At 42.3% G+C, this 15157-nt stretch overlaps 1 protein-coding gene across 1 annotated transcript; it reads right to left on the bottom strand.

Moving 5' to 3' along the window:
- Window positions 1-778: 778 nt before the first annotated feature.
- LOC129330377 (protein FAM107B-like) lies at window positions 779-13361 on the bottom strand. Its single transcript, XM_054980406.1, has 5 exons — window positions 13338-13361; window positions 8223-8259; window positions 4079-4226; window positions 3303-3447; window positions 779-886 (listed from the first exon to the last, which is right to left on the bottom strand). The coding sequence occupies exons 1-5, from the start codon at window positions 13359-13361 to the stop codon at window positions 779-781; spliced, it is 462 nt and encodes a 153-aa protein (XP_054836381.1).
- Window positions 13362-15157: the final 1796 nt, after the last annotated feature.

Raw genomic sequence — 15157 nt, 5'->3', positions numbered from 1 at the left:
AGGAAGATCCATCGCTTTCATTTTACTAGCAAGAAATTGAGGCCAACAGAAAACATTGCTTCATATAATTTTATCTGTGTTTATTTTCATTTTATTTACTCCATTTATTTTTACCTTTCTCCCCAGTGGGACCCAAAGCAACTTACATTGTTCTCCTCTCCATTTGAATTGCACAACAACCCTGTGAGGTAGGTTAGATTGAGAAGTGTGACTGACCCAAGGAATATAAAAAGAACACATATATAACAAAAATGCTTCCTGGCTACCACACCATCCCTGCCAAAGCTAGCTTTAATAATAGGTTTATACTGCATGTACTCCTTCTCTAAGCCATTAGGAAAATGATCCTGAAGCTAGCATGAATTAACAACCGCAACTTTCATTTAAATCAAAATGGTGATGATAAGCTGGAACTGGATATGGGTTGAGATGCTCTCAAAAACAGCAGCATTTTCCTCATAAAAGTGCACTGTTGATTAGACAACATTTAAAGAGCCTCTAGGGCAGGTTCCAATCTGCCTTTCCATCCGTTATCCTTAATTCTTAATTGCCATGGCTGAATGACAGCCTGCATGCAGCATCTGTTTATTGAATTAATGTCCTTTTGCATCTGCATGCTGCCATTTCCCTGTGGTTAGCCTGAGCAGCAGCTCTGCTAGTTCAGCAGAGGGGGCAGTGGCCATCTCCATTGCGCTTGTCTTATTCATGTTTCCTCTGTATGTTCCTCTGCCAGGCAGCTATTCTGACAGAAGCTGCACTTGATGCTCAGCTCTCACATCTACATGATGCCTGTTTCTGGAGACAGTTTAATCTTTTTAAGGCTTTCTTTGACGAGGATGAATTCAGGCCTGTCTTCTTGCTCCCCATTCAGGACCTCTTGTTCATACTGCAAACAAAAGTGAAAGAGAAAATCAACTCCTGATCATCCATTTGCTCAGGAACAGAGATTCTACTGAAACATCAGCCACCCCAAATCTCCTACCCAAATTTCACACCATTCGCTTAAAACTGAAATTGTTAAAACTCCAGTACATCACAGACACTGGATCTGACAATAATTTTTAAGGCAGCTGAAGGTCCGTTACATTTCACTAATTCTTCCCCTTATTGATGGAGAAGCTGCCAGTTTCAGGGAACATATGATTATACGGATGCAACTTTTTAAAATTCAGATCTATAAGGAACTCAATAGGACAATTAACCAGAATGTCATCCCAGATCCATGCCTATCATTGTTAATGATTTTTTTTCAAGAATAAAATAAAAATGTGCAGCATAAAAATCTTATATTCTTCTTTGTGTCTGTTACTTGATTAGAAATGGCAAAGAAATTGAAAACAACAAGCCTTGTATTCAGTCCTGATACAAGATAGCATTGAATGGATGAAGCTCTGTGGGGAAGGTAGCTTTTCATTTATGATATATGAAAGATTACTCACAGTCCAATAAATTCACTGAAAAATGTTTCTTATTCTATGTTAAGGAAAATCTTGATATTGATCTGCTTCAACGGTGAGGTTTTTGGAGGCAGATTACTAGTTAACTGTAATTGTCAAGTGCCTAAAGGTTGTTTTCATTGGCTGTTGTGGGTTTTCCGGGCTGTATTGCTGTGGTCTTGGCATTGTAGTTCCTGACGTTTCGCCAGCAGCTGTGGCTGGCATCTTCAGAGGTGTAGCACCAAAAGACTGTAGCACTCTGTCTTTTGGTGCTACACCTCTGAAGATGCCAGCCACAGCTGCTGGCGAAACGTCAGGAACTACAATGCCAAGACCACGGCAATACAGCCCGGAAAACCCACAACAGCCATTGTTCTCCGGCCGTGAAAGCCTTCGACAATACATCGTTGTTTTCATTATTTAAAATTAAGACAATGGTTATAAACATAGTGTTTTATTTTGTCTGATTACTTTGCGATGCTTTAATATCTTTAGTATGTATGTATGTGTGTGCTGTCAAGTCACAACTGGCTTGGTGACTCCAATAAGGGGCTGTCAAGGCAAGTGAGAAGCAGAGGTGGTTTGCCATTGCCTTCCTCTGCACAGACTTCCCAGTGGTCCCCCATCCAAGTACCAGCCCTACCAGTTTCTGATATCTGATGAGTTCAAGCTACACCATGCCCCTTGCCTTTTCATTTAATGGTCTCTGTATAACCGTCTATCAAAAAGTCTTGACTTAAGTATTCCATTCTGTGTTTATATTTGTTAGAATCACACCCAGCAAGTCTCTTGTTAAATAGATAATGCTCTCCATGACAGCAACACCCCACCGTCCATACATCTTTAAGTTTTGTAGTAGTAAACTGCCCTGTGTTCTATAGTGGCCTAGAGTGAGTAACTTAAGCATCTAGATTGCCAGTAGGCATCACCTGTGTTTGTTGTTGTGTCTGCCTGTGCTCAAACTTTTAGCAAGCTACCCTTTTACTTAACAGCTGAGAGCCAAGCTACAAGTGACGCCTGACACAGGTTGGACACTAGTCAGCTTCCCTCAAGTTTTGATGGGAAATGTAGGCATCCTGGTCTTGCAGCTTGGCTGTCCGACTGCTGTCCAATGGACTTTTCAGCTGTCACTTGTCCAACATTCCACCAAGCTGCCTACATTTCCCATCAAAACTTGAGGGAAGCTGACAAGTGTCCAACCTGTGCTAGGTGTCACTTGTAGCTTGGCTCTGAGTCTGCTTTGCCTGCTATAGAGCTGCTGCAACAGTACAAGAGAAGAAAATTAAGAAGACAGTATCCTATAGCCCCTGAATACATTTGAGCCCTTTTATGGTCAAAGATTGTTGCTTCATCAATAAACCCTGTCAGCATACCCTGGCTAGGTTGATAAGAAACCATAGCACTGGCATACAGAACCTTAAGGATTTATTGTGTTAGCAATGAGTAGAACAGTGATGATACTGAGATCCAATAAAGAGTTGTATGGAGAGGAACTATGATTAAACATGTTTGGAAGAATTACTGACATGGAGACAGCCTTGACATGTAAAAAAAGAACATGCTGTCAAGTTGCAACCAACTCATGGTGACCCTATCCACAGGGCATTTCAAGCAACATACCAGTGAGGTGGTTTGCCATTGCCTTCCTCTGCATGGCAACCCCAGTCTTCCTTGGTAGTCTGCCATCCAAGTACTAACCGTGGCTGACCCTAATCAGCTCTTTTGAGCTTGGGCTAAGCTGGACTATTCAGGCTGTTAGCCTTGAAGTGCTGGGGCCTATTAGAAAGGAATATGGACCTACTATAGTCAGATGATAGCTATGCTACGAGATGGCTGAGATATTGTTGCGGCAGATCAGGAACAGACCTGGTCAAGTTTCTTCTGTCTTTTTCTTAGCTCTTCTTCCAGGTCTTTTAAGGGTGTATGTTTCTCTTCCTGTTGCTTCAGCTGCTTGAGTCTCCTGGTTTCTAATACTCTCTGAAGCTCAGGCTTGTGTTCTGGAAACAACCCCCTAAGACAGCACAAAATAAAATGAACACCTGTGTGACTATTCCTTTCTTGTTCCTTTCCCCCTCCTTTCCCCCCCCCTCCCAGTTTCTGCATCTACTGTTGGGAATTAGTGTGGTTCAATGGTTCAAATCTCCACTCTGTCATGAACAATCATCACAGGATTGTTGTGAGAATTTATAATTTTATTTACATTAATTCTGGTCTTGCCTTTCTCACCGAGATTCAAGGCAGACAACACAACGTAAATCAATGCAATCCATAGACTAGATACGTAATGAGTAATGCAATAGGACTAGGAATTGCAGAAATTTGAAAGGGAACTGCGATCCTAACAAAGCATAAGCATTAAATAGGACATGTTATGGTATTACAGCTGTAGAAAAACAGTGCGTTTTCCTGGGCCAATCTGTTATAATGTAGCCCCATTGCCTTCATAAAAATGCCCTCCTGAACAATTCTATTTTACATAGTTTGTGAAATGTCCAAACCGCAAGATTCTCTGCCCAGGTGGCAGGGGCTGGGCTGGGCTGTAAAACAGGGATGCTTCCATGGATAACCTTGTGTCTAATAAGAGTCATCCCTTCACAGCAGTCATCCCTTCATAGCAATCCCTGGATTACAGATCCACTCACTTCCTATGAGTGAAAAGCAATTCTCGGTGCATCTCCCGGTGGTGCTTGGATTCCTTCACTGGGTTTGGCAGTTTCTTGGGCTCAATGAGGCCTCTGTGGCTTCCAGATGCCTGGTAAGTGCCATGCTCAAAACTCCTGCCATTTCCATCTGGAACACAGTAACACAATAAAGGACATCTACCATAACGTTCAGTGTTTTACTGTAGCCAGAACATTTTTTACAATTCCTTGAGTTTTACAATTCCTTGACCCAGGACTCTTCCAATGATGAACGCAGGGGAGCTTTCTAAATTACTGTAGATGGGCTTTTCCACACACTCACCTTATTCCTAATTTTCTTAGCAGTCAATTCCCGAGCACTGGAATCAGTTTGGGGATGGTTCTTCTGCACGTCTACCCACCTTTGCATTTTTACAGTTGTGGAGTTGGTTTATTTTGTTCTGCACATGCCTTAAATAATCAGGATTTTCATGTAAGGGTGCTGGCATCATCAGTGGCATCACTGGTAATGTCACAGTACATACCCCCTTTTTATTTTTTGTGCATGCTTATATTGCCGTATTGATATACGGGCTGAATTTTTTTAAAAGCCTGAAAATGAACACATGGGGAAGTCTTTGCACGGGGAAGCCTAAAAAGGGAGCAGCTCCCCCACCCATACCTAGCCCCCTCCCCATGGTCCAAACTGGTGAGTCCCATCTGGGCTGACTCAGAGCTACGAGGTGGAGGCCAGCACCAGCAGGGCAAATTGACCTCTGCTGGGATGGAGTCTGGAGCAGCAGCAGCAATGTGCTTTTCAGACCGCACTGTTTTTTCTAGCATCAGAAGTGGCCACTCCCTCCTCCCTTGGGCCTTCAGGACTTTCGCATGTTTTTTTTAAAAAATCATTTTCATAGCACTATATCAACCTACCATAACAATTCAAGCAGCAAATTCTCTGAATTCCTAGATTTCAGTTTTTTAAAGTAAGTCTCTAGCCCCTTCCCTTCCAGAGATATAAGGGGAAAAAGCCATGCCTCTGTAATGGAATGCTCTAGAGACTTCTTTTTGTTTAAATATGTATTGCATGTATTGTTACATTGGTAAGCTGCTATAACACTATGAAAATTATGATTTAAAAGATAGAAAACAAAACAAGGAGAGAAAAAGAAGGGGGGGTTGATGATGATGGACACAAATAATTGAAGGGTGGGTTGGAGCTGGGTGAGAGGGGGCGAGACAAGCAAAACCAGAACATTACATAAGAGGAAAAAATCAACTCAGAATTGGCTTCTGGAAAAAGACTGGGGTAAAGATAGTCTAAAAAGAACTGGGGTGGGGGGCAGGGAATAAAACCAAAAAACCTGAAGCAAAAACAGAAGGCAAAAAAGTGTGCATAAATCAGGCAATAAATTGAAGCAGTATGGGGCCAAACCCCAATGTGATGTATGTATGCATGTGTGTGAGACCTCAAGAGTAGGGTTGCCAGATCTGGGTTGGGAAATTCCTGGAGATTTTGGGGGTGAAGCCTGGAGAGGGCAGGATTTGGAGAGGGGAGGGACTTCAGTGGGGTATAATGCCATCGATTCCACCCTCCAAAGCAGCCATTTTATCCAGGGGAACTGATCTCTGTCGCCTGGAGATTAGTTCTAATTCCAGGAGATCTCCAGCCACCACCTGGAGGCTGGCAATCCCACTCGAGCCCTCAAGTTCCCCCCCCCCCCAGGCCTGTATGAGACACTTAGCTCCTGCTGTGTGTGTTGGTTGCAGTCTTCCAGTGGTACTCTTAATCTCTGTAAGTGTTCCGTCCCAGTTGGAAGCAAAAAATCGATCTGTTACTGAAGCTACCAGAGTCTCTTGTGTGGTAAGCTTACCTATTAGATCATCTTTCAGTCCTAACAAGCAGGACTGAAGAAGGATCTAATAGGTAAGCTTACCATTATCCATCACAGAGGATACAATGGAGAAGGAATAGCTTTGATGTGCATATCTCTTTGTAAGGCTACCTAAGTACCACTAAACCCAAGGCAATCACTGTGCAGAGAGCCTTTGAATGATCTTCAATTTCTGAGATTTAGGACAGAGGATTTTTCACTGTAACTGCAAGAACTCTTCCTAATAACTCCACTACAGTTCATTATATTGTATAATTGTGCCCCCATGTGGTGAAATTCATGTCCGTACCCTTTTCTTCACCATATATTTATACAAGCATCAACTGTAGAAAAATTGCAGAGCATTCTAATCTTTTTTGGAAACCCGTACTAAATAATTATATAAAGCCATTTTCAATAGATGGTGAACAAACACTACATAAAGCATAGAGAGAGAGAAACTGGCATTACAGTGGATAGAGTTTGAGATCTGGACAATGGGTAGGAGTTCAAATACTCTCTCAGAGCCAAGCTACAAGTGACTTTTTTCACCTGGAGAACACTTGATTGTTCTCGCAAGTTTTCCTGGGAAGTGAAGTTCGAGTGTCCTTCCTCTCTCTGTTAGAATCGCTGCCTGAAGAGCTGGAGAAAGCTGGCGGCGGCAGCAGCTTTTGCAAATCATTTCTCCAGTCACAATCTTTCTCCCTGGGCATCTTGCTCCCTGGGCATCTTGCTCCCGGGGAGCTGTGCTGGAGAAAGCTGCCATGTCAGTGAAGCTCCAGCCACAGCAACAGCGGAAAAATCTGCTGCTGCTCCAACATGCCCTTCCCCTGCTCCTGAGCTGGAGAAAAACTGGAATGAGGGCAGCGATTCTAACAGAGAGGGGAAGGACACTCGGACTTCACTTCCCAGGAAAACTTGCAAGAACAATCAAGTGTTCTCTACATGAAAAAAGTCACTTGTAGCTTGGCTCTCTGTCAGGAATTTGTCGGATTACTGGGAAAACCTGAATACTGCATGCTCTCCCCACCTGAAGCATTCCTCTAACCACATTTTTAAGGAGGTGAATAACAGAGTGGTTATACTACTCTCACCAAAACTCTGCAACAAGACTATTCCCTCCACTGTCAATCATGCCATAACAGGTTTTCAGTGCTAGCACATTGTTTTCAGGGGACAATCTGGATGGTGTTGTAGAAAACCTCCCTGAATCCAGCAGATCCTTGCCAGCAGGGAGCACTGCGTACCCTCCCACAGGCCTCAGACTGAGAGAAGAGAATTTCCTTCTCCCTTGTTCTTCACCTCTCTCCCCACCCTGACCTTTCAACCTGAGGAGTAAGAGCCAATGTGTCTTCATCTGCCAATTTCCCTTTGCCTTGTGAAGGGCCTGGCTTATCCTACAGTTAGACTTTGAAGGCTCCAACCTCTGGAACTCCCAGGGGATCTGGGAAATTCCTATGGAATACTGCTGCTCCCCCCCCCCCCCTGCATCCCAGCTATGACTCACCTCCTTGTTTCTACACTTCTGTATCAAGGCTGCCTCCCAGTGGGATGTGGGATGTTAAAGGGCCAGTCTCAGTCAAGCAACAGAACAGCAGGTTTTGCCTTAAAAGGACCACATGCACTTTGGTGCATGGACACTGAGGGTGGGTCTCTGGGTCCCCTTACAGTCATGCTCAGGTCCTCAACAGGTGTTAAAAGGATATTCAAAATAGAACATGTACCTGGATGTCTTTCCTAGCATTTTTTTAGAGTAGCCTTGCCAGGTGTTTGCTTATAGTAGGCAAACTCCCAGCAATTTATACCTCTGCCCACTGATTGCCAGCTGATCAGCAGGAGGAGGCAGGATGGGTGAATGAGTGCACACGCGATCATGGCCCCAGCCGGGTGCTGATTCTTTAACACTCCACCCATTTGGGCCAAATGTTAAAGAATCGGCCCTAGCCCAATGCTGTCACCTCCAGTCATGCTTGAACTGCCATCATTGGCTGGGGATGCAATTGAGTGTGCACTGTTAATTTCTCCCTACCTCCCACCCATTGCCAAGGGGGACTTGGCAATGGTACTTTATAGAGAGATTTATTAATAAATAATCAAGGCCATAATCCTTCCCTGAAGTATACAACAGACATCTACTGCTTTGGACAATGAGAAAATCCTGTTACAGAGGAGAAGACAATTTCCAATTTCATCCCTCAGAAGATGAGCTTCCTTGATCTGTATTCCTGCAGTTTCTCTCCTCTTTTATAACCACTGACCCTGCTTTTTCTTAAAGTGTAGAATGTTCCTACCTGTATTCCATCTGCTCTTGTGGGTCCTATATTCACCCTAGAACAGATAAGTCTGAAATTAGGAAACACACAAGCATTTTAAGAAAACAATGGATAAACATAAAAGCCTAAATAAATTTATTTTATTTAATGTTACCAGGACACGCACTTCCACGGCAAGATCTTTTTTACCCAGAAAAGGCCAAAGCTGGTGAAAGGCACTAAGTCCAGCAGCACCCCCAAGCTATAAACCTGCTCCTTTAGGGGAAGTGCACCCCATCCAGAACAGAAGACACTTCAATTCCTGGGTTCATCCTTCTGCACTTCGATGTATTGTCGAAGGCTTTCACGGCCGGAGAATGATGGTTGTTTGTGGGTTTTCCGGGCTGCATTGCCATGGTCTTGGCATTGTAGTTCCTGGCGTTTCGCCAGCAGCTGTGGCTGGCATCTTCAGAGGTGTAGCACCAAAAGACAGAGATCTCTCAGTGTCACAGTGTGGAAAAGATGTTGGCAGGTCATTTGTATCTACTCAGGAGGGGTGGGGTTGAGCTGAGTCATCCTGTAAGAGTTTCCCAGGGTGTGGAATGCTAATGGCGGGAGGCTTCACTGTATCCTGAGGAGGTTCTTTTGCATATGGATTGGTGCTTGATGTGCTAATCTTCTCTGCAGGGCTATTGTCGAGTATAGAGTGTTTTGTTAGCCTGGTGTTTTTCAGAACTGGAAACCATGCTCTGTTCATTCTTAAGGTTTCTTCTTTCCTGTTGAAGTTTTGCTTATGCTTGTGAATTTCAATGGCTTCCCTGTGCAGTCTGACAAAGTAGTTGGAAGTGTTGTCCAGTATTTTGGTGTCCTGGAATAAGATACTGTGCCCTGTTTGAGTTAGGCTATGTTCAGCCACTGCTGATTTTTCAGGTTGTCCAAGTCTGTAGTGTCTTTCATGTTCTTTTATTCTTGTCTGGATGCTACGCTTTGTGGTCCCGATGTACAAGACAAGAATAAAAGAACATCCAGACAAGAATAAAATAAGAATAAAATAAGAGCATCCAGACAAGAATAAAAGAACATGAAAGACACTGCAAACTTGGACAACCTGAAAAACCAGCAGTGGCTGAACATAGCCTAACTCAAACAGGGCACAGTATCTTATTCCAGGACACCAAAATACTGGCACAGGTTTCCAGCAAGGGTGACCAAGGCCATTTCAGTCTTATAGCTGGGCCTGAAACCAGACTGGAAACGAGTCAAACAATCCACTTTGTCCAGGAATTGTATAAATGCCTTATGTTTAAACTGGTTGCCATAATTTAGAAAGGATGGAAGAAATGTAAGCAAAAGCAGCATTGGAATTAAACCTTCACTCCATCCAGCCTTACGCAGCAGTGGCTTCCCCAGTACCTGAAGTGAGACCAGCCTTAAAGAACTGTTGTCAGCTTCATCAGTTGCAGATTTGGTCTTATTTATTTACTTCATATATACCCTGCCTTTGTCCCCAATGGGGACCCAAAGCGGCTTACATCAGTCTAAAAAACAATGGTTTGTTAAAGCCATCCCACCAATATTGATTGGGAAAAAATGGTTAATAATTTAATGGTGTTTCTCGGTCTACACTCTCCCATTCAGCGAACCCCACCCCCATCCAGCAAAAGTGATATAGGTACATAAGCAGGTTTCTGTGTTCACAGCCCAAATGGAAACATGTGTTGAGATGCAGATGCACATTGCAATGCTAACCCAGGCCCTGCTGAAGTGGCTGTTTTGATGGAGATCTACATCTCTATTCATGTTAAAAGTGCTGTTTTTAACCTTTAAAGCCCTAAACAGCTTAGGTCCAAAGTACCTGAAGAACCACCTACTTTCATACCAAGTTCAAGGTTTATGAATCATGCCTTTCCTAAGATATGTTGTCAGAGGCAACATTTGTAGGGGTTAATGGGAAGGTTCTTAATTAATGCTCTCCCCCACCCCCAATGTTGTGCAACTCTGCCCCTAGAAGGTGACAGTGAAGCCATCTTTCCAGCCCTTCCTAGGGAAGTCAAACATGTTTTCTTTTTTATTCTTAAAAGTCTTTGAATGACAGCCAGTGTTTGTTCTTTGCATTCAACTTTTATTTTTGAATTAAGATTTGGTTATATTATATGAACTGTTATGATGGTTTTATGGTTCTTGAATTGCAAACCATCCTGGATTCCTTATGATGGTATAAAAGCAACTTGTAAAAATTAAATGAAATGTATTCTTTGGACCCTTTTTGTAGAGTGTGATCATGGTCATCAAATAAGGCAATATAAAATCTGACTCATCCTATTATCAGTATGTAGTCACCACATTTTCATTTTGCTATGTGATATGCAACAGGTGATGCCTCTTCAGGCACTTCAAAAGTTACAGGCCAACCTAGTTTTACTTCTGAAAGAACCCTGAGATTTCTAAGTATCTCACCAAATTATAATTGCCAAGATTTGGTGGGGATGCTATGGCTATTAGTGCACTACAGAAATATATTCATGTTGTCTCTGTCCTGACTACTGTTCAGGGATCAATGGATTAGTTAGGTAATTACTACAAGAAACATAAACTCTGATGCTTTTTACAGAACTGTGAATTTCTTTTTTCCTATGACAAGGCTGAGTTCAGGTGGTATGATATTTTTACAGAAATAATCTCATATGTGATACTGAAATGTGCGTTCCCATACGCCCTTAATCCATATACTGACTCATGGATAATCCCTGTGACCATATTTAGTATGCTGATTATCTGGGAAACATACTAGAGTAATTGACTCTGTAGTGCTCTCAGTTTTTCATATTGCCCTTATTTCTGTCACAAAATACGTCTGCCAACTGAACCTAGGTGCAGCACCAAGAAATAATGGTGTGCTTCCATACTATGGCAAGATGATAATGTAATGTTCAGCTTCTTGAGTCCCTATTTCCAACAAACTGATCCTGTTTCATTCTGCAAGATAAACATTTCTACTAACCCGACAACTGATAGGGGAACTCCACCACAAGCTACACAATTCCCCAATATCACATTCTTTCCCCACTTCCGTATTCTGTCCTGGCTGTTCACAAGATCATCTCAAAGAGATGAGGCTCTTCTGGATGCCTGTTTCTCTGTGCGGCTTCTAAAGATTAGGTTTTCCATCTCAGAGAAGATTTATTTTTTAATCCACTGCTGATTAGCCTAGCAGATAATTAGCCCATCATCTGCCAGGCTAAGGCTCTGTCTCTCATTGAAAGAAAACAATACAAGCATATTGTAATGATGTAGATATTAGCAGGTTCGAATTGTGCTGGTATGTGCGTGTGTGTGTATGTATGTGCATGCACTAAAAAAACATTGGAGGAGCTTTCATACATGAGTGCATTGAACTTCTACCCGGACACTAGGAGCCATGAAAAATGAATTCTGCTAGAAGCCTGCTTTTGAATCCAGTTTTAATAGCATGGACAAAGCTACCATTCATTTTTTCCAGCCCTTCTCTCCTGTAAAGTTGGAAACCAAGTACATTATCACTAACACATGTGCTTATAGGCCTAAATCTTAGGAAACACAAGAGAGACACTTATAAATTTAAGCCAACATTTAGGATGTAAGACAAAACTGGGAAGGGCTTTATACCCTCAGTCAGTAGTTTCAGCATTCATTCCTGTGAGAGGCATGAACTGCTCCCCTTCTTCATTTAGGAAGGTTGTTTACCAATAACCTGCTTATGTTATTTCAAAGTCAAAGCTGTTAAAGCCATCATCTCTAAGCCATGAAATTTAGAAACACAAATGCCACTTTAGTATGCATTTTCCTTTCCACCCAATCTCCCTCCTTTTATTGGATTTGAGATGTTAATTATTTTTTTCTGTGTACCAGAGGAAGGAAGGTAGGAACTGAGAAGACCACAGATCACCCTGCTTTAAGCTGTTGCGTGAAGGCTAAAAACAGAATTTCTGCAAGTCTTGGCTTAGGCTGTGGTTGGACAACTATGGAAAGGAAGGTAAAGGGGATAGGTTCAGTAGATCAATGTAAGAGTGAAAATGATGACTAGACGTAGCAGGATTAAGTATAATCTCCAAGTTTATCCCTGCAGGAGGTTGTTTTCACCTGTAGGTGTGGCATCTGAGACACCTACTTTTTGCTACCACAACCACCCTGTGCAGAAGAGATGTCACTGTGACCTGTGAGTTAATACTGAACTCCTAGATGACATCACATGAATCTGTTCCATGTGTATCATTACCCTTGTTGCACTCTGAGAAATACCCCACTAACACTCACCACTTTCTATTGTGGAGACGCCACAATCACAGTGACAGGGAACCCAAAATGGAAGGAAACTGCTGCCAAGGGAAAGAATAGCCTTGCTGACAGTGAGTCTTAAAAAATATTTATGTGCCCATGCTTTAGTATTCCAGTGAAAAACACACCGCCTCTAATGAAGTTTGTACAAACTATATATATCTCTTGCAGATTTCAAAATTTGGTACAGGCCAAAATTAATCTGGTATTACTTGTCATAACTGATTTCATGGGCACTATCTAATAATTCCTCACAAAACTTTTACAGTTAAATTCCACTAGCACTTCCTAATGATATCCCCAAATCAAAAGTGCTAACTTGAAAGAAGACATCTGGTTCCCCTATAAGAACTACACATTCAATGCTCATAATAATGATCAACTAAAAAGATCCCAACTGATTTGTAACACTGATAGTACTTAACTTGGAATATTTAGCATTTGGTTAAATCCTGGATTTTCCATTTGCAATAGCATTTCATACTAAAATATGGCTAAATCATTCGTCATTCATGTTACAACATCCCATTCATCATCTTAGCCCAACTAATATAAAATAATACTGAGTCCAATAAATCCAGATAAAAAGGTCTTATAGTACTCCACAGAAAACCTAAGGGTCAAGTAACCAGAGTTTCCAGAGACAGAAAATGCGTAATTGCGGCACAGCCATCAGAAGCATTTCTTAATCAAGAGATTGCCATAGATCTTACAGACTTGGGAGCTGTGCCTGACTGATCAAAGAGACCACATTGCAATGTCAGAATAGCAGCTTCTCAGGCATGATGCATCCAAGCTTTGATCCCTTTCTAGCAGATCATCAACAAGAAAGCTACTCACCCGTTTTGACTGGGAGATCCCCATGACCCTGAATCCAGAGGAAGCTGCTTACTCTTTTTTCCTCTATAGCAGTAAAATTTTCTCTCTGAAATACTTACAGGACAGCAGGTGAGCTAGAGAAGATTAGCACCAATAACTGGTTTCTTTTAGAAAGCACAGGCTTCTATGTACCAAACCCCACTATGTTTTTTTTTCTTTGCAGAGACAGTAATGTGATTGGGGATGGACACTGCTTCTTTTAGCAGGCTCTTTACAAAACCTGTTAAAGCCCTTAGAATAATCCAGGAAGTGTCATGTGACATGTTCCTTTAAAACCCCTGGACTGATTAATCAGAGAATGTCACTTTCCAAGTCTGGAGCTCTGACACAATGCTTAGGGTGACAGTTTCAGCAAAGCTTGAAGGGTTTGTGTGTGTGTGTTATGTGCCATCAAGTCTCTTCTGACTTATGGCAACCCTATAAATGAAAGACCTCCAAAATATCCTATCATCTTATTTCATTTTGGATTGTCTCATCATAGGGTTTTCGAGGTAAGAGATTATCACAAGTGGTTTGCTATTGCCTTCTTTTCCACAGTTAGCTGAAGTGTCACTGCCATTGTCTGTGAGAGGTCTTCTGCGAGTGACACCTTCCACTACTACTAATAGGCTTCAAGAACTCCTCCACTCCCATCACCATTGGAATGGTAAATTCTCTTCTGCAGAAGTGACCCCTGATTCTTAAGTCTGGTGAAGGATTTAATTATACATTTTGTGATTACAAAACAAAACTCTTGGCTGCCATCCTTAATGTGCATACAATTTGCAAAACCTTAAACTGCATATTTATATCATAAAATTTTCAGCATGTGGAAAAAGCAAGCAATTTACTGTTCAATTTACAAAAAAAATAGTTGAAACCCTCTCAAAATAGCACTGCTAGTTTTGTTTTTCAGAGAGAGAGAGAGAGAGAGAGAGAGAGAGAGAGAGAGAGAGAGAGAGAGAGAGAGAGAGAATCCTTGCAAAACATAGTGGATCAAAAATTTGAATACTGTCCTAAAGAGTCTAGTCCAATGATATTCACTCGATAGCTCAGGAGCCACCTGTGGCTCTCTGAATGCCACCTGTGGTTCTTCTGAAGATTGTTCCTCAATGTGGCATCCGTGGCAAGGCCATTGTCCAGTGGAACTTGTCGTTTGCACCTTGAAACAGCTACCACTGGAGGGACTGGAGGATGCATCATCTGTGAGCCCCCCACCTCAAAGGTGCGAGCCTAGTGAAGGGATGGAAGGGTCTATCATTTCCCACAACCCCCACTCTCTTTGTACTCTTCACTCTCATCCCAGCATCTGGGCAGCTGACAGGAGAACAAACTGGCCACAATAGGGTGGTGGTAGTTTTACTCCCCTTTCTCCACAGCCAGCTTGTTCTCCCTGGGCTTCTTGCTGGTCTCACCCTCTTACCTGAGCTGCTGTACCACATGCTGCGGATAGAGTGAGAAGGAGGCTGACAGTACAGATTTGACAGTGGTGGGGATAATCCTATATACTCAAAAGCACATCAATATAGCTTACATTTTTGTCTGTGTGTTTCGGGTGTTGCACAGGGTACACAATAGTCATATGGCTCTTTTGGTTGATGGTAAGTGCAAATGTGGCTCTCTGTGAACTTTCAAGTGAGTACCACTGGTCTAATCCAAAGTACATGTATGGCTGTTCCTGTAGGGACTTTCAAACCTTTTTTTGGAAACATTTGAACTCTGTCCTGGGTGCCATCATATATCATTATAACTTCGCATGATATTTTTACCTTTAAGAGCAAATCAGGATAGGTGGGTTTTGG

The sequence above is a fragment of the Eublepharis macularius genome, chromosome 5, assembly GCF_028583425.1.
Source record: "Eublepharis macularius isolate TG4126 chromosome 5, MPM_Emac_v1.0, whole genome shotgun sequence".
In the NCBI taxonomy this organism is placed as follows: Eukaryota; Metazoa; Chordata; class Lepidosauria; order Squamata; family Eublepharidae; genus Eublepharis; species Eublepharis macularius.
This window is presented reverse-complemented; position numbering and strand designations above follow the sequence as displayed.